This window comes from Ictalurus punctatus, chromosome 2 (genome assembly GCF_001660625.3).
Source record: "Ictalurus punctatus breed USDA103 chromosome 2, Coco_2.0, whole genome shotgun sequence".
Classification (NCBI taxonomy): domain Eukaryota; kingdom Metazoa; phylum Chordata; class Actinopteri; order Siluriformes; family Ictaluridae; genus Ictalurus; species Ictalurus punctatus.
Window position 1 is genome coordinate 26,714,994 of NC_030417.2, and position 21,031 is coordinate 26,736,024.

Below are 21,031 nucleotides of genomic sequence, written 5' to 3' on the forward strand. Positions count from 1 at the left end.
TCTTTAAAAATATACCAGTAGGTGGGTTTAAGATTAAGATTGGGATTAAGTTGCTCATAGTGTAGGTGTGAATGAGTGCGTGTGTGTGTGTGTGTGTGTGTATGCATGGTACCCTGTGATTGACTGGTGTCCCATCCAGGATGTTTCTGGGATAGGCTCCAGATTCATTATGACCCTGGATAAAGAGGTTAGTGAAGATGAATGAATGAATACATAGTGTGTTTTAATACCATCAGAATTAAAGTGCCATTAGTCTGACAGAGGAGATTCAGTAGAGCTAAGCAAGCTTCTGTTAAAAAAGCTGACAGCAGTACAAGCACTGCAAGTGACCAGAAATAAATATGAGATAGTTGTAGGAGAAACAGAAAGAACATGAGGTATGGAGTAAATGACAGCACTCAAAAGAGCTGCAAACAGTAGTCACAAAACAGTAAGTCAGACTATGAACAAGACCTCAAAGAAGGCTAAAGGCCATCATATACAAGTTGAATAAATGATGGAGAAAAAAATCATGCTATGAAAAATGTAAATAAACCCAATGGTACTATAAGGAACATGTCTCAAAAATGTCCATTTCCATAGTGTGACATTTTTAAAATCAAAGTCCAATTTTTTAAAAAAAGGTCCAAAAATTCTGCAAGTAACATGCTATTTTATGTATCAAACAGAGATGGCGATAGAGATGCAAACGCTCAGTACTGCAGCTTTAAGTTCTTGAATAATATTATACAATTCATTTTACATTTATTGCATTTGGCAGGCACCCTTATCCAGAGTGACTTACAGTTATCTAATTATTTGGAGCAGTTGAGGGTTAAGGGCCTTGCTTAAGGGCCCAGCAGTGGCAGTGCTGGGATTTGAACTTGCAACCTTCCACTCAGCGGTCCAGTGTATTATCCACTGAGATACCACTGCCACTCCTGAATGTATTCTTAGTGTTTTCAACGATCTGTGATGTAAAATTGTTCATTTACAGAGAAACAATATTGGGGGGACAGGCACTTTTGCACACCGATTGAATTGTATTTATCTATTACACAAAAGAAATAAATGCTTCTGGTTTGATGTGCAAAGGACTTAACTTAGTAATAAGTAATAGACAAAATCAAGTGCACGTCCATCATCCTTTATGCATGGGGTTTGGTCATGGAACACTGGCCCTGTACCAGCACAAAAGGGCAACGTGGTCCCAGAGCAAGCGTTGCCTCTATTAGCACTCTCCCCATGGGACAAACCCGAGCCACCCTGATCCCTCACTCCAGCGCAAATCACCCTTAATGGAGCCATGGGTGGCCGCCGGGGACGAGAATTAAAGCATCCCGTTTATGCACACAGCTCAGCATGTAGAGATTACTGACCTCAGCAGTGCTGTTATCAGACAGTACAGACTCACAGGCCTCCAGAGGGATAAAACAGCAGAGACCAGCATGTAAAACCTCCAGCTTTGACAATCAGAACTATGAGATACATGGTTTAGTCACTAAATCAAACTCGTAATGTTGCTATTATTCTAGAGTAATGATCTGTTGAATACTTGGCAACACACAATTTGATAACGCATTGATAAGAAATGCACAAACTGATTTATGAAAGGCTTCTGTCTCACAAAACTCCCGTGGTGACGAGACGACTTGAGGTTTTCTGTAGTAAGAGATTTATGGTTAGGCTGTCAGATTTTTATAGTTTTTCTTTTTTATTCTTCCCTTGAAAGAAATTTGTTTGAACTTAGTAGCAGTTCATTTTTTTTGTACCCAGACCGAGTACAATATACACTCACTTTATTAGGAACAATATACTAATACATTTACATTTATTCATTTAGCAGACACTTTTATCCAAAGCGACTTACAATTGAGGAAACACAAGCAAAGTGATGTATCAAGCGGAGAACAATACAAGTAGTGCTACCATACAAGATTTATAATTGAGTTCTAGAGAAGCAAAAAGTGCAGAATAGAGGTGTGAGAGCCAGAGTTATTTATTTATTTATTTAAAAATAATGTGGGGTTGGCAGGTTAGGGGTTAGTTAGGTGTTCATGCAAGAGGTGGGTCTTTAGCTGTTTTTTGAAGATAGTGACAGATTCTGTGGTCCGGATTGAGGTTGGAAGTTCATTCCACCACTGAGGAACAGTTAGTGTGAAGGTTCTGGAAAGGGACCTTGAGCCACGCTGAGTAGGCACTATTAAGTGTCAGTTGTTAATTGATTGCAGGTTGCGTGAGGGAAGGAAAGACTTCAGGAGAGAGTTGAGGTAGGAGGGTGCTGTTCCAGACCAGGTCTTGTACGTGAACATCAAGGCCTTGAATTTGATGCGGGAAGCTACAGGAAGCCAGTGGAGGGAGATGAAGAGGGGTGTGACATGGGTTCTTTTGGGCTGGTTGAAGACAAGGTGTGCTGCTTCATTGTGAATCAAGTGAAGGGGTTTGATGGAGCTGTCTGGGAGGCCTGAGAATAGTGCGTTGCAATAGTCCAGTTGTGATATGACTAGAGCCTGGACTAGTGGCTGTGTAGACTGTTCGGTCTGTAAATATGGTCTGTAAAGGTCAAGCTGTCAACAAGAATCACCCCAAGGTTCCTGGTTGGCTTGAGTGTGGTTGAGCCGAGCTGTACAGTGAGGTTGTAGTCGATTGAGGGGCAGGCTGGAATGACGAGAAGCGCAGATTTGCCAAGTTGATTTTGCCAATTTTAAACAACATGCTCTGATATGAAGTTAAGATAACAGGTGGATATTTCATAAACCTTCATGAATGTAATGGTAGTATAGGCAAACTAATTACATTACAGATGATTAGTCTCAAACAGTCATGCCTCTTTCTTTTTGTCATGTAAAGACAAGTCACAAAATAAAAACATTGTCACCACACGGTTTTTAAGATAAGCCTTTAAGATAAGCCCCCCCCAGTTATCAGTAAAACAAAATGAATTATTCAGAAACTAATAAGCTCAAAATTAAGCTTCTAAGGACCAACATGTATGATGAAGACACATGAGCTGCATACACCATTTACAAAGTCCTGACTGAGTAAGCAATGTTACGGGTACATGCTGTACTGTATTAAATCTCGTTTGTGTAGCAGCTACAAATCAATATTCCATTCCCATCCAATCGACAAAAGAAAGACATGCATTAAAGCAGGTGAAGGTGTGTGTTAAGAGAATGACCTTTTAGAAATTGCCCATTTAAGAGGTCAATTACTTTGATAAAGGAAACATAGCAGAGTATATTTTTCCCCCAAGTCTTGTTGACCTTTACCTACCCTTTGTATGCAAAATGACTGTTCTCAATGGTGCACAAAAACATGTAAAGTAAAATATCTCTGTTTTGTCCTTGTGGCATTTGTATCTTAATTGAGACAAACTGCACAACTGAGTAGACCAAAGGGAGCGATAGAGGCGCAATAGACGGCTGCTGCGTTCCCAAATGCAGCTTTATTTCACTGTATCATGTGACTGAATACTACAGTGTGACAAAGAACCACAAAAGCACAACCATTTTATTCAATTAAACAAGCAGAGTCCAATCCAGTAAGACTATGTGGGTTGTGCTGGCTTCCCATTCGGCCTTCTATCAAAACACAGCATAAATCACAGCAAATTAAATCAGCTGTGAATAAATTAAGCAGCACAAAGTTTTAATTTCCAATTACAAGCCTCCACACACACAGCCACATGCACAAAAGGCCAGAGGGGGAATTAAATTATGCTGCCACAGACATGACGGAAATGGAATTCAGCTGGGAGTTTTATGTTGACAACAAGAAGAAAGATGTGTGAAGTCATAAAAAGTGAAGCTTTGTAACAGGCTTAAGGGAGATGGCAATGTCTTAATGCAAAAAAAAAAAAAAAAAAAAAGAAGAAGAAGAGGGGGAGAGGGGGGGAAAAGACAAAAGACAGCTTTTGGACTAAGAGCACAGACAGCAGAGGGTTATAAATATGAAAAGAACGGATGGGATCTGAACAGCCATTTAACATAGTTCAAAAATGCTATAAAAATACTCAAACTGAGTGGGTAGTAAAATGATTTTGGTGTGTAGATATAGATTTTGCAACAACAGCAAAAAAGGAAGCCTACAAAATGAACAAATGATCACATTGTGAGGTTGTGTTATATAAAAATAAAGAGAGGGAGAGAGAGGGAGATTAAATAGATATAAATTAGATAGAGTGACACAGATTAGATAGAGATAGATTGTTATAGATATAGATTTGATAGCTGTATTAGATTTATTAGCTAGAGAGATATAGATTACATATAGAGACTAGATGGCTATATTAGATTGAGATATAGATTACATATAGAGACTAGATGGCTATATTAGATTGAGATATAGATTACATATAGAGACGATGGCTATATTAGATTGAGATATAGATTACATATAGAGACTAGATGGCTATATTAGATTGAGATATAGATTACATATAGAGACGATGGCTATATTAGATTGAGATATAGATTACATATAGAGACGATGCCTATATTAGATTGAGATATAGATTACATATAGAGACTAGATGGCTATATTAGATTGAGATATAGATTACATATAGAGACGATGCCTATATTAGATTGAGATATAGATTACATATAGAGACGATGCCTATATTAGATTGAGATATAGATTACATATAGAGACGATGCCTATATTAGATTGAGATATAGATTACATATAGAGATGATGCCTATATTAGATTGAGATATAGATTACATATAGAGACTAGATGGCTATATTAGATTGAGATATAGATTACATATAGAGATGATGCCTATATTAGATTGAGATATAGATTACATATAGAGATGATGCCTATATTAGATTGAGATATAGATTACATATAGAGACTAGATGGCTATATTAGATTGAGATATAGATTACATATAGAGACGATGGCTATATTAGATTGAGATATAGATTACATATAGAGACTAGATGGCTATATTAGATTGAGATATAGATTACATATAGAGACGATGGCTATATTAGATTGAGATATAGATTACATATAGAGATGATGCCTATATTAGATTGAGATATAGATTACATATAGAGACTAGATGGCTATATTAGATTGAGATATAGATTACATATAGAGACGATGGCTATATTAGATTGAGATATAGATTACATATAGAGACTAGATGGCTATATTAGATTGAGATATAGATTACATATAGAGACGATGGCTATATTAGATTGAGATATAGATTACATATAGAGATGATGCCTATATTAGATTGAGATATAGATTACATATAGAGACTAGATGGCTATATTAGATTGAGATATAGATTACATGTAGAGACTAGATGGCTATATTAGATTGAGATATAGATTACATATAGAGATGATGGCTATATTAGATTGAGATATAGATTACATATAGAGACTAGATGCCTATATTAGATTGAGATATAGATTACATATAGAGACTAGATGGCTATATTAGATTGAGATATAGATTACATATAGAGACTAGATGGCTATATTAGATTGAGATATAGATTACATATAGAGACTAGATGGCTATATTAGATTGAGATACAGATTACATACAGAGACTAGATGGCTATATTAGATTGAGATATAGATTACATATAGAGATGATGGCTATATTAGATTAAGATATAGATTACATATAGATTACATATAGAGACGATGGCTATATTAGATTGAGATATAGATTACATATAGAGACGATGGCTATATTAGATTGAGATATAGATTACATACAGAGACTAGATGACTATATTAGATTGAGATATAGATTACATATAGAGACTAGATGGCTATATTAGATTGAGATATAGATTACATATAGAGACAATGGCTATATTAGATTGAGATACGGATTAGACGCATATATATTAGAGATAGATAGTGGTGTTTGAAAAATTTGTGAAAAATAATTTTCTATATTTCTGCATAAATATGACCTAAAACACCATTGGATTTTCACACAAGTCCTAAAACAAAGACAAAGAGAACCCAATTAAACAAATGAGACAAAAAATATTATACTCAGTCATTTATTTATTACGGAAAATTATCCAATATTACATATCTGTGAGCGGCAAAAGTATGTGAACCTCTAGGATTAGCACTTAATTTGAAGGTGAAATTAGAGTCGGGTGATTTCAATCAATGGGATGACAATCAGGTGTGAGTGAGCACTCTGTTTTATTTAAAAAACAGGGATCTGTCAAAGTCTGATCTTCATATCATGGCATGAACAAATGGGATTTCTGAGGACCTCAGAAACAGAGTTGTTGATGCTCATCAGGCTGGAAATGGCTACAAAACCATCTCTAAAGAGTTTGGCCTCCACCAATCCACAGTCAGACAGACTGGAGGAAATTCAAGACCATTGTTACCCTCCCCAGGAGTGGTCAACGAACAAAGATCACTCCAAGAGCAAGAGGTGTAATAGTCCACGAGGTCACAAAGGAACCCAGGATAACTTCTCAGCAACTAAAGGCTTCTCTCACATTGGCTGATGTTAACGTTCATGAGTTCACCATCAGGAGAACACTGAATGATAATGGTGTGCATGGCAGGGTTGCAAGGAGAAAGTCACTGCTCTCCAAAAAAAAGAACATTACTGCCGTCATTTGCACTTTCCTAAATATCACATGGACAAGCCAGAAGGCTATTAGAAAAATGTTTTGTGGATGGATGAGACCAATATAGAACGTTTTGGTTTAAATGAGAAGCGTTATGTTTGGAGAAAGGAAAACATTGCATTCCAGCATAAGAACCTTATCCCATGTATGAAACATGGTGGCTTTTTTGTAGCATCTGGGCCAAACAACTTCTGGATTGTTACATCATTGATGGAACAATGAATTCTGAATTATACTATATATAACTATATATCAGGACATCTGTCCATGAACTGAATCTCAAGAGAAAGTGGGTCATGCAGGAAGACAACGATCCAAGTCGCTCTACCAAAGAATGGTTAAAGAAGAATAAAGTTAATGTTTTGGAATGACCAAGTCAAAGTCCTGAAATTAATCCAATAGAAATGTTGTGAAAGGACCTGAAGCAAGCAGCTCATTTGAGGAAACCCACCAACATCCCAAAGTTGAAGCAGTTCTGTACTGAGGAATGGGCTAAAATTCCTCCAAGCCGATGTGCAGGACTGATCAACAGTTACCAAAACATTTAGTTATTGCTGCACAAGTGGGTCACACCGGATACTGACAGCAAAGGTTCACATACTTTTGCCACAGATATGTAAAATTTTTACAATATTTTTCCTCAATAAGTAAATGACAAAGTACAATATTTTTGTCTCATATGTTTGTGTTCTCTTTACCTACTTTTAGGACTTGTGTGTAAATCTGATGTTGTTTCAGGTCATATTTATGCTGAAATGCAGAAAATTTAAACTTTCAAGCACTTCTGTAAATATACGTTTATAGATCAGATTGCTATATTAGATCAACAGATAGATATAGATTAGAGATATATTTGTCTAACTCAGGGGTGTCCAATCTTATCCGCAAAGGGCCGGTGTGGGGGCAGGTTTTCATTCCAGCCAAGAGTCTAACGAAAGCCAAGCTCTCGAGATTAAACAGATGGAGTCAGTTGTGGCTCTTGCTTGACTGGAAAGAAAACCTGCACCCACACCGGCCCTTTGCAGATAAGATTTGACACCCCTGAGCTAGACAAATAAAGATTAGATTTGAATTAGACAGCTATATTATATAGCTTATAGCTATATTTGAGATATAGATTAGAAAGAGATATTGATCAGAGAGATATATAGATTAGAACGAGATTAGATCGATCAGTGAGATATGAATCAGACATATAGATTTGATAGAGAGATAGCAAGTGCTAGATTAGGGATAGAATGATCAATTAGATAAAGAGCTATAACAGATATGTGTGTGTGTGTATATATATATATATATATATATATATATATATATATATATATATATATATAATATATATATATATATATCAGACAGAGACTTAGACAGGCCCACCAACATGCTTCACTGACTTCTTTACTGGCAAGTTTCAAAATACATTCGAGATTAAATGCAGCACCCCAGTGAACTTTCCCGAGCAAATTAAATATCTTTATTTAATAGGCTATTACAGAAATAAATAAAGAGAGGATAAACAAACAGCACACATTTCGAAAGAAGGGATTTAGAAGTTTATTTAGAAGAGACACCGATTGTCTATTACATTAATTAGTTTACATGCATTTTATCAGACAGGTTTTATAGGACACAAAGACAAATATAATCCCTTGAAAGAGAGGATAAAAACCCTGGGAGAAAGGCACATTTTTATTCACTTCAATCCTTTATATGCTTTGCATTAATCATCACGTATCTGTTAATGAACTTCACTTGTTAACTTAGATGTGAACGTTTGAGTTATAAGCTGCAATCCCTTTTTATTGCACTCCAAAGATTGACCTGAAAGTCCACTATCAGGACGGCGATATTAAAACACCTGTCTGTCCCGGCTTCTTTTCATAATAGAAACCGAACTGTGCAGGGGACAATTTCAAAAATCATCTTCAGCTGAATTAATACGAGCTCAAGGCAACGGGTCTAACACCCGAAGCATGCTTTTGATGCTGCTTTGCCTTTTTCTTTGAGCAGGAGAGCACTCTCACAGAGAGCAGCAGTCATTTTACAGGTCCAAACATGACCCCTATGATCAGTCCATCGAGCGCTGTCGAAGGAAGGAAGGAAAGTTAATGAGAACTGTAATAAGATGGTGATGTGTTAACAGCTACGACACGTAATTGCACACAAGCTCAGTAACTGATGGAATCCTGAGGTACCACCTCCACTGCCCATCAAAAGTTTAGGGGTTGGAATGACTTCAAAATGTAAGGATTAACCATTTCATTTAAAGGAATGCGCTGCTGTGCCTCTTTCAGTATAGTCCGGAGGTCTGTAGTGCTGACTGCATGCATCTCTCAAACCTTTTGATCCAACTTCTCTCAGAGAAGCCTGATTGAAGCCTCTTTCCTCTCCAACTATCTCTTATGCAGTTCTGAGGTGGGTTTCAGGATAGCTGAAAATCAAACATTGCTCAAGAGAAAAAACAAAAACAAGACATCCCCAAACATTTGACGAGTAGCGAATATGGACGAATAAGAAATTTGATAACGACAAAAAAGACGATAAAGACAAAATTTGTTCAAGGCAGGATTAAAAGATGTCATCTACACATTTAGATTTGCTGTGTATTCAAGCAAGCGGTACAACGATAAATTGACACAACTCTTAAGCCACACAGTAAAATTGGAGACATAAGGTGCAGACAGCTTTCCCAGTCCTCTATGCACATCCTCTACACATGCTCGAACCCAAACACACAGGCTCCAATCAGGAACCCCAGGTTGAGTTTAGAGTAAATAAACACGAAGCGAGCGTGGAAGCGTCTCACTGCCTCTGCAGTCTGCTTTAGGAGTCTAGACTAAACTGCAGCTCTCTGTAAATCCTTCAGCCATGCTGCAGAACTCAAATCATGATTCACCGCTGAGGACACACAAGGTAGGATTGCTGAAAATGCCAGCCATGAAAGACTAATTATCCCTGATTTGCTTTGCTCCTGCCACAGCTCTCGGCCCACGCTAAGGTGCATGTGGCTGTTTCGTTTTGGTTTAAAAAAAAAAAAAAAAGGAATGGGGCGGAACAAACAAAAAAAAAATAAATAAAAAAAGAGAGAGACCCCAACTCTCAGGATTAGCATTATTATTTTTTTTCACACCTGACCATTATAATTAACATTTTGTTTGTAATTGTGACCAAAGAAGACTAAAATGGTCTCACAAGGAACAAAATATTAAATATGAACGGGGGAAAAGTAATAATAAAATAGTGTTGATGTCAGAAACCTGACTGAGATTTGTAAAAGCTGAAAATGGAACTGCCACTTAATGAGTGTCTTAAGCAGATCAAAGCTCAAACGAACCTACAGTCCAAAAGGACTTTAAAAAGTCCTCTCACAGACTAGTCAACAAAAGTATTCATTCTTACATTGAATTAAACCCAATCTTAAAACCTCCCTTTCCATATTCAACCAAGTTAAACAGAAACCAGTTGCTTCTTACTGTGTAAAATAGTGATTAATCCTGTAAAAACCTGTATGGCTTTAATTACAGTATAAAAGAAAAAATATATACTGAAAACACTGATAAAATGTCAAACGCTTGCTTAGTTCTTGTTTTCTGCTGTCAGAATGATATTAGCTGTGACAAACATCAGACAGGAAGTAGCCCAGATCACCACAAACACGACCCAGAATGTGTGGCGGAATGGAGACCGGTGCTTATTCTGCACATCCCTTCCAAACACAGGCTCTAGGTGGCGCCGACTAAAGAACACGAGGGCAGCAGGAATGATGTACTGAATGCCTGTGCCTGCGTATGCACCAGTGATGCCCACAAGAGACTCTAGATCATGAGTACAAAAAGCTACCACAATGGGTGGCACCAAGGTAATCAAGGGAAACACGATGCGGTCCACTACCCATGGGTAGGTGCCTCCATCTCGATGGAAGAGTGTCTTCCAGTTGTTGCGCAGCGTTACTGCAATTATAGGGAAGTTCGTGCTGAGGGTGAAGACAGGGAATAGTCCTAAAAAGTAGCGGAGGGCGGCCACACCCAGCACGTCGCAGTTATCGCTGAAGTTGAGAGTGTACATGTCTCGCAGCAGCGAGCTGTCGAAGCAGAAGATGGCTGTAAAGGAAAGCAGACTGTAGAAGGCCAGGATGAGCACGTAGTCCACCGTTAGCAGTGCAGTCACCCGCCGTTTGTCTGAGATGGGTGTTATCAGCGAGGGCAGCGAGTGCTGGCACATGAAGGAGTACACGCACACGCCAAAGAGGTTGGGAACTCCGCTGAGCTGCGCCACCTGAGGATGGCCCTCACCGTGGCCCTTTGAGATGCGGATCAGCGCCAGGATTATCATCATGGTGAAAGCTGAAAGATAAACGCAGATTGAAAAGGCTGTCTTTTATGCAGTGTTATACACATTGTAATTATCATATGTATATGTACACTCAAGAACTACTTTATTAGGGACACCTGTACACCTGCTCATTCATGCAATTATCCAACCAGCCAATGATGCAGCAGCACAATGAATACAGTCAAGCAGATAGAGTTCAAGAGCTTAAATTAACGGAAAACATGATCTCAGTGACTTGGACTGTGGCCCCTAAAACATCGCCTAGTCTTTTTCCTATCTTCAACTGACCAGTTTTGGGGAGTCTGTGCCCAATGTAGCTTCAGATTCCTGTTTTTGGCTGATAGCAGTAAAATCTGACATGGACTTCTGCTGCTGTAGAACATCTGCCTCAAGGTTCTGCATTCTGAGATGCTTTTCTGCTCAGCATGGTTGTTACCATACCCTTCCTGTCAGCTCAAACAAGAGTGGCCAGTCTCCTCTGATCTCTCTTATCAACAAGACATTTCCACTCTATACAGCAGCTAACTGGTTTTTTTTTTTTTTTTTTTTGCATAAACTCTAGGGATTGTTGTGTATGAAAATCCGAGGAGTTTCTGAAATACTCAAACTATCACGTCTACAACCAACAACCATGCCATGCTCAAAGCCACAGAGATCCCATTTCCCCCCATTCATGACTGCACTATTTTACACAATCATGAGTAGGTGGTCAGAATCTTTTTTTTTTTTTTTTTTAAACAGCAAAAGATTAAAGTTTTCAACAAATAACCATTACAAAAACAAAACGTCAGTGTTTTCACTCTAAAACAAGATCAAGCCGCGTGCAATAGTTGTGTCAAAAGCTTATTGACTCCAGTTTGGATAATGAGCTAAAGTGTGAAGATAATTAGTCTTGGGACAACAAGGTTGCAAAGCTCCTAGAAAGACTTTTAAGGAAATAATTGTAAGGCCAATTCACTCCAGATACAGTTCTATTTTATCATGTGTTTTAATCCACACCTAGTCCATTAGATACTTGTAAAACGTGAGCACCTTGCTGTGCTGGTTTTTTTTTTGTTTGTTTGTTTTTTTTACATGCCATCTTGTGCTCATAAGTGAAGTCTACCTCCATAAAGATGTGTTTAAATCCCACACTTCCGCTTTTTTTAAACTTTAAAATTTATTTAAAATCAACTAAAAATTATATTTATGGATAACTAGGAAAATGATGCAAATACTGCCTGTTCATTGCCTCATTACTTTGTAATTACAGCTGGCACATCATCAACTGTCCCCATGCTTTAATAAACATAAAGCACATTATCATATTGTTAGAACGTGCAGTGTGAAACAGACAGACGGTCGCTATGCCACATGAATTCAGGGTTAATGCCTGTCCTCTTTAAACCTTGATTTTTGTTGCGAGAAACACTGACAAGAGATAACTCCCAAATACACTGCTCCTAGCACTGATAACCAGGAACTGAATAGAGTTGTTAGCATGTGAAAACCTGCTACTTCGTCCCAAACCAGGGTCAAACATACAGCCCCAATTAATTAAAGTCAATTTAGGATTTGTGTTCTAAAAGAAACTGTCTTATGGAACTTAGTTGCATTGAACGATTAAAAAACAAACACACACAGCTAGTTTCTGTTATTTCACTGGGGGATCTGTACAAAACGGAAGAATAAACTAAACCAAAACAAAAGTGACATTGAAATTTTGCTTGTATTTGCTCACTTGTAAGTCACTTTGGATAAAAGCGTCTGCTAAATTAATAAATGTAAATATAATTCCAATTACCGAACCCCCAAGTCCATTTCAGTTCCAGGTTGTAACACTATAAAATGTGGAAAGGTTCATGGAGAGTAAATACTTACACAAATTCAACCATAATTTGGAAAATTATTTTTTTTGGTAATGAATCACAATCTGCTCTATTTTGTAGGTGATACCCATTCAACGCATTTCTACATTCAGATAAATAAATAAAAAATAAAAAAACAGATACAAAGGACATTTAAGAGTTGTATATCTACTGTATAACTGATTGTATAGCTCAGCTGTTATTTCAAAAGATACCACCCGTTGTTTATCTAGTTCCTTAAAAGCATAGTGTTGCTCAGCATTGGACACACACACCACATAAATTAAGCACTAAAGCCCACCCTATCCTAGTCTCCAGCAGAGAGCAGAAAGGCCACGACCAATCGATAGGAATTAATGCATCATCGGTGACTTCCAGGGTCCTTGACTCTCTAAGGGACACCAAAGCAGGCTTGGCATTCGTTTTACAAAGTGTTGAGTGCAGGCTTTTCACCTCTCACTGCTCAATCACACCATTAGAGAGGGAATTAGTCACAGCCCTCCTCCTGCACCGCACCCTCACTTCTTTAGGATGCATGATGCATCATCCAACTTGCCAGGAAGGGGACAGATTCTCTTGCCCTTGTAGGAGATCTCTCACAATGCATTTGGGCTCAATCAGCAAGAGCAAAGCATCATTGTTAGCAGGGGAAATTAATTGGGTCCTAGCAACACAAGTAGAAAGCTAGTGTAAGGACAGTCTGTTCACATCCCTGTGCAGAGTCTAAGGTCTAGGTTTCACCGGACAGGGGAGAAGTCTTCCAATAGTCAATAAATAAATCAGGAGCCGTGTGGTACGGCTCTGACAGTTTAATGTATGCCATGGGAATAAAATGAACATTCCAATTACGAGGACAAAATGTACTCTGACAAAAAATGAGAGCAATGTGAACAGTGTTACAGCATGATGGTGAGCCTCCTGAGCGAGAACGTGTAGAAATAAATGAAGAGCCTGTCAACCCGCTTTCTCCTAGAAACAGGCAAATACCAATGTCCTCATTTGAATAAAAAAAAACACTAGCCATTAAAAATGAGCCTAGAAAAAAAATAATTAAGAACCAGTAAGAACAATGTGCACAGAAAGAAAAATCCTGGTCTTCATCATAAAATTTTTTCCCTTTTTTTTTTTGCTTTCATAAATGACCATCAGAAAAGTTAAGCAAATCTCTCTACTCAAACTATTCACAGATGACTTTTAACAGCACAATAAAATATGCAAGATATAAAAATAGATAGATGCCGGTCGTCACATGACTCACCAATGTGTTCCTTAGTTCAACTGTACTGGCTTCAGCCTCTCAGTAAGAAATTCCAATAACTTCCACTACGTAGTTTTCTAACTGGCTATCATTGCAGATTTTCAGAGGACGCCTTCATTTCCACAATGTAGTTGCGTAGTTGTAGTTGCAGAGCTGAGTAGCGAGTGCTATTTATAATAAGGATGGAGCCATATTGATAAAGTAAGGCAAAATTTAAGTGATCAACTTGATGATTACAATGATGACTATTCATGAAATAATATATTGGCAATATACTAGACTTTATCCATCATGTTAGTCTTTTTAATTGTTTATATTTAAATCTCTTTCTTTTCTGTTCATCACCACCACAGTGGACAGCATTTTCTATCCCATGTTTTTGTTGAGATGGTGTAGTAGACCGTCAAAAGTCAAAACTATCCATCCATCCATCCATTAATTTTCTGGACCGCTTATCCTACAGAGGGTCACGGGGAGCCTGGAGCCTATCCCAGGAAACCCGGGGCACGTGGAGGGGGACACCCTGGATGGGGTGCCACCCCATTGCAGGGCGCAATTACACAAACAGCCATTCTCACACTACAAACTATTTTGTAAATGCAAATCAGCCTACAACACATGTCTTGGGACTGGGGGAGGAAACCGGAGTACCCTGAGGAAACCCCCGAAGCACGGGGATAACATGCAAACTCCGTGCACCCAGGGCAGAGGTGAAAATTGAATCCCCAACCCTGGAGGTGTGAAGCAAACATGCTAGCCACTAAACCACCGTGCTGATGTGAGAACCACATGGAGGTAATTCCAACATTATGAATAAGCTGACTCTGAATACAAAGAATTTCATTCATCTTGAGTAGGTGCTTTATCCTGGTCAGGGTCGCAGAGGATCTCAGTAATGCTGGGTACAAGGCAGGGGAACTCAATACAATGAGCTATACTTGTTGAAGTTGTAACTGAAGTAACTTTTGAACTGAACTTACCAACGCTGAATATAATACAACTGATACGTATTACAGAGGGCCACGTGAGGACATCATTGCAAGTTTGCATTGAAAAGCATCAGATTTGCACAGTGTGAAAGGCAAACAATGACATGAGAATAGTGTACATGGTGGTGTTCTGGGCAATGGGACCAACCTCTAAACGACCTATCCTAGTTGGCACTGGAGGTGTTGTCATATTGGCAGAAGGTAATTATGCCCTGTCTGAGATGGTGAAGACATGTGACACCAAGCAGAAAGATCTGGAATGGCGACACACATGCTTAAATGTCCTTCTACTAGTACACTCTCAAAAGAAATTGCTTGACTATACCATTCCTGAGATGGTATTCTTTATTTTGTACCTTTAGTACATCTCTTTAACTTGGAGTGGTACAATTATAATTAAAATGTATAGCAATGTTTAACATCCCATTATGAAACTAAATATTAAAAAAAAACAAAAAAACATTATATTTACATTTCCTAGTATCAGAAACATACAACACGCATCCTTAAGAGAACCACTCAAGTGACAAAGAAAGGTACAATTTAGTATCTTTTCTCAGATTATGTAAATAATAAATTCAGTGATGAATACAGCACAAATTCATTGCATGAGTTTTTGAGGCTGTCCTGCCAGAAATCCATGCACTAACAAGAGGTCATGCAGGGCATTACTCTTTTTTTGTAGGTTTATCATCCGAGCGTCTAAGAGCACACACTGTAACAAACCACAGGCACCGTTGAGACCCATTCTTCCTATATTAACAGTGACAGACTAAAGACCAACAGTCACAAAATCAAGGGCATGGTTAAAACAAATACTTCTGACACGCCATTCCACCATGAGAGTTCACTGTACAGATGCTTAACCTTCACCGCAGAGGCCTCCATTGGTTAGAGCTGAAATGTGATTCTGTCTACAAACACGCTAGCAAGTGATTCATCATGCAGCTCGAACACCCCCCCCAACCCGAATCAACCAACCCCCTGCGAGCTTGTTGACGAGTGAAGAAAATGCCACTGGTATTTATGTTTTCTAGTATTATTCATCCTGATATGTCTGTATCTGACACCGTTGTAGGTGGCCAGGTTTGAACTGTTAACCCCGAGTGCCATAAAGTCTGCACTTCTCAACCTTACAGCCAAACACAGAAACGGACCAACAGCTGAGCCATTGCATGTTTAATTATTTTCACCGCTTACCAGAATTGAGGGGTTGGCATTTTCGCAATATACGCAATGGAAATCAACTAGTTTGGTGTTAGAGGTGCTATACTGTATAGTGACTATATGCTGTCACCACTCTTATTCTCTATATATACCAATGAGCTACAAATTAACAGCAATACAGCTCGTCTGTTTAAGTATGCTGATGATATGACTCTGGTACAAGTTTGTTCTAAAAATCAAGTAATGAGTGAGCAAACATATCTTAAAAATGTGCTTGTTCTTGAAGATTGGTGCAAACTGAGTGCCTTGCACATAAATGTAAGAAAATTTAAAAGAGATTATAGTCAATGATCAGGTTGCTGAGGTTGTGGAACGTTTTAAATATTTGGGAACTTATTTGGATACAATTCTTAATTTTTGTGAGAATGTAGACAATGTTTTAAGGAACGCAAGTCAAAGGTTATTTCTTATGCGTAAACTTAAAAGAGTTTTGTTGTTAGTCAATCCGTTTTGGAAATGGTATATAAAAGTAATCTTGAGAGTATTTTAATGTTTAATCTTACAGCCTGGTATGGTATCTTAGGAGTGAAGAATAAAAATAAGTTGCAGAGGATAGTGAGAACTGCAGGATAAATAATAGGACGCCAGCACGAACAGCTTGATAAACTGTAGTTGCTGGCAATACACAGAAGAGCAACAAGGGTTGTATTTGACTCCACACACCCAATGAACTCGTATTGCTTTTGTAATGCTTCCATCGGTCCCCAAATATCTTAGAAATGTGTATAAACATTCCTTTACACCAGTGGTTTATATTGATGTATGGTGTATGTGCATAACTTGTGTATTGTATATGTGTATAATTGTGGGGTTTTTTGTGGCTTTTTTCAAAGAAGAATATCCACATTGGTGGACAAAGTTCAAATCAAATCAATCAATGCAGCTGAACTGCAAGTGAAACAAAAAGTCCAATGCTGAGGAGGTCCTGAGAAGGGTGCATGCAGGCAAAAGTGAGCTAAAAGGATTATTCTGGCAGCTGTAACACACTTAGGTATTCCTCCATCTTAATGAGCAGTGCCACTGAACTCTAGTGGGAGACATGAGAAGTGTTAGAAGATGCATTTTGTCATTCCCCATCACTCAGGATGAAAACCATAATGGAATTGAGTTTCGGTCAACATCCATTTAAATACAGTCTGTATTACAATATCAAATAAGAGATAATGCATTTTTTATTTATAGTGTACATGAAGCGTTAAAAAAAGAAGAAGAAGAGGTTTTCTGAAAGACAGCCTGTAATCTCACTCACCCTATAAATCACTCTTACTATAAATCAACTGTCAGTTACAGAAGAAAACTTAAAATTCACTTGATCGATCCACCCTACTCTGGACCATACAAGCTGGGATGATTAACTGTTCTTTGGTTGTAGGTTCAAAATGTCTCTAAGTAACCAGGGCTTATAGGAGAGCAGTATGCGCTAACCACGTTGGAGAGGTGTCAACCAGCTACATATGTCCATGAACCTGTTATCAGTCCAGCTGCACAGTCGATTTATGAACACAATTAAAAACCGCAAAGGCCTTGTGAAGAATACGTTAACAACCTCCCAGTGAGCTGGTTACTTTATTCTGCGGGCTTTGCAAATGGAACGACTGACATTAGCAGAGCCTAAAATATGTCACAAGCACCAATAACTCAGTATGGACTGATCTGGGACCAGCTTCGTTTTGATGGCATTCCCTAATTTCATCAACAATATAGACATGAGGAAATCAGGAGTGAGTAACTTGATTGATATGGTTGTATACAACATGGTGGTGGTTTTTTGACCACACATTTTGTCTTCACTCTAGTTTACAACCAGTTAATAATCTGAATCCACAAAATATCAAGCAAACTAGAATTAAAATGAACTAGAACTCAAGACAATAATTTGTTGATACGAATTCCACTTTTCTCAAAAATACACTTAGAGTTGCAAATTTAAGTGTACAGTATGAGCTAATGTTCTTCAGTGAAAAAAGAAGCCACCATATGGTATTTGTATAAAAACAAAAAACAAACAAACAAAAAAAAAAAAAAACCCCAACCCTTTCTCTTGTTTAGGTCATAAATATGGGATACCATTAACTCTCAAATATATTTACTATTAGGCAAGTCTTAAAGCAGCCGAGATATTTCTGTCATTGGTTAAATTATTTGTGAAGGTGTCCGTGGTTTTATAGAACTCCATGTTAAATCTTTCAATCAGAAATGTGTGCAATATTTTTTAGAGAACATCATCCTGATATCTTTTAAAGAACTCCTCTACGCAAGAGACATTGTTAAAAAAAATAAAAGACTTAAAACACTTCAGAAAACAATAGTAGTCTTTCTGTCTTGTTTCAGGAACAATACACTGCATAGTCTGCCTGAGGACAGCTCTGAAGTCATCACCCATTGTAGAGTAACTCAGTTTATATTTACCAAAAGACTAAACAATGAATGAAAGTAGGACTGCAACTAACTATTATTTTCATAGTTGATTAGTTGGGTGATAATTTTTCTGATTAATCGGATGGGGGGGGGGGGGGGGGGGGGGGTGTTACCATTTTTTTCATTTATTCATTCATTTATTCATATTATTTCATTTCAAATAAAATCCGCAAACTGATCGTTACAAATATTAACTTCAGACTAAAACTTTACTGTTTGTCAGATTATATAAGTTTGAAAAGAACCCAATACACACAGACACACACCAGAATATATATTATTCATTTAGGATTGTAATTTAATTCATTGCTTTTTGTGCATCCATAAAAATAATGCATAAACACTTGCATATAATACATACAAACATATAATATATATATATATATATATATATATAAAAATTAGTTTATATTATATGCAAGTATTTATGCACAAAACGCACCGAATTAAACTTCAGTCCTAAATTAATAATAAATGTTACTCACTGCCTTTAGACATTATTTTGGATATAAACACAAGTCTGCGCTTGTGCATCACTGTCCTGCTCCCGTGCTACACAATCTCTGCTTTATAAAGTTTGATCTTCTACACAGTGTTTAATATAAAATGTTCTCCTGCCTTAGAGCACTTATAGGTCGCACACTTTGTTCCTCAGTCATGTGACGATTTCACCTCTGTCTAAGGGTGACTGAGGTCATGTTGGGAATAAAAGGTAACATTGACAAACAGTAAACTGAAGGAAGTCATTGTCGTTGACGCTGGGTATCTGCTAAAGCTAGGGGTGTCGCATTACGTCGTCTTCATATGACGTCACGCGCCATCGACTAGGAAGTGGCTTATACTTCCGGTTAGTAAAAAAACCCCGCTAGAGTTCCATTTGAGATGATATTACCTTTCTAAAATTCATACACTAAACAGTAGAGTACATAGAATATTGTGTAAGTGTATAGTACATCATTTAGGACACAACTTTAGTATTTACTCTTCAAAGCGTGTTTTTGGAACAGATGTAGGGAGTAAATGCACCCCATGCCACACAGACCAACTAATCGATTATGAGATTGACAACAATTTTCATAGTCGATTTTATCGATTAGCCGTTGCAGCTCTAAATGAAAGACAACATGAAATCTGACTATCTAAAACTACTTAAAGACTGTAAGAAGTACAGTGCTGGCTTTTATCACAGTCCTCACCTCCTTACCTATAGCTCCATACAAGGAAACAAAAGGAAAACAGCTCAATAAATAGGGACAGTGAATTCGACATCAGCAGATTTATTGAGCAGATATTGACTGAGCTGTACAGAATTGTACTCATTAAGGGGAGAAAATGGGTATAAAGCCAAACCAAAAAAACACACAATCAGAGGCACTCTGTTTTCAGGCTTCCACACGGCACCTAGTTACAAAGCTTTTATCCTGAGATAAAATCCATATACTTCAGAGGCAAAGTTAATTTCCCGCTAGGTTGTTCTTCCAAAGCTAAGGCAGCTAAAGAGGAAATGATGTTGAAGCATGTTAAGCAAACACAAATTTCTCTTCGGTACTCAGTGGCCAGTGCAGATGCAAAGTGCAGTACTCTGCTGAATAAAATTGACCAATACATTTTCCTTGAGTCCAGTTCTCTTTGAGCTGCCTCATTACCTCGAGGTGTTCATTAAAGTATGGCTATATTTCAGAGAAGCCTGAAGTTATAGTGACACACACTGCTGGTCTTTGCCATACTGACGATAAGAGTATGTCTGACGAATGTTTAACCTTCACAGCATTAGTAAAACAATCTGGTCACCTGAGCACTGTGCAAATAACAGTAATTAACTATGATCATCATTGTGCGTATGCATTTTGGATACGTCACGTTCCAAAAGTTGCAGAAATCGACTGGGTACATTTGCACCACAATCTCTCCACCCTGCTATTACAGACTCATTACATGAATTACACGTGTTCAACTGCAATCTGTTTACCAAGCCTCCTGCACGTACGCAGCAAAAACCGTAATAAAATACCTACGGAAAGCCCTCTATCCTCCTTCAGGAAGCAGGACGGGCTGATTAATCCTCATCCAGTAATCAAGACTCTGACTCCAGTCACTCTCGCCTCACATCACTTAATATTAATTAAATCCGTACGTCTCAACCCAGCCCCTCCCTCGTTCACTAATATGTCACCGCTAGAGATGAGAGCTGATAATCATCCTTCTCTTGAAACAGCGCTGAGAGGGAGAACAGACTGCCACTATTGTATGTTAATATGGTGTATGAAGTATTGCTCCTTTCAATTTTTAGGAAAAAACTATTTGTGCTCCTGTAAAGTTGATTTATATATTTTTAAAGAT

At 37.9% G+C, this 21,031-nt stretch overlaps 1 protein-coding gene across 1 annotated transcript in view; it reads right to left on the reverse strand.

Annotated features, from left to right (window-relative positions):
- Positions 1 to 8,150: 8,150 nt before the first annotated feature.
- The window catches only part of tmem104 (transmembrane protein 104), a 66,007-nt gene continuing 53,126 nt past the window's right edge, over positions 8,151 to 21,031 (reverse strand). Inside the window, exon 10 of the mRNA XM_047149965.2 lies at positions 8,151 to 10,963. Coding sequence (XP_047005921.1) covers positions 10,197 to 10,963 — 767 coding nt within the window. The 3' untranslated portion in view covers positions 8,151 to 10,196. The remainder of the gene's footprint in view (positions 10,964 to 21,031) is intronic.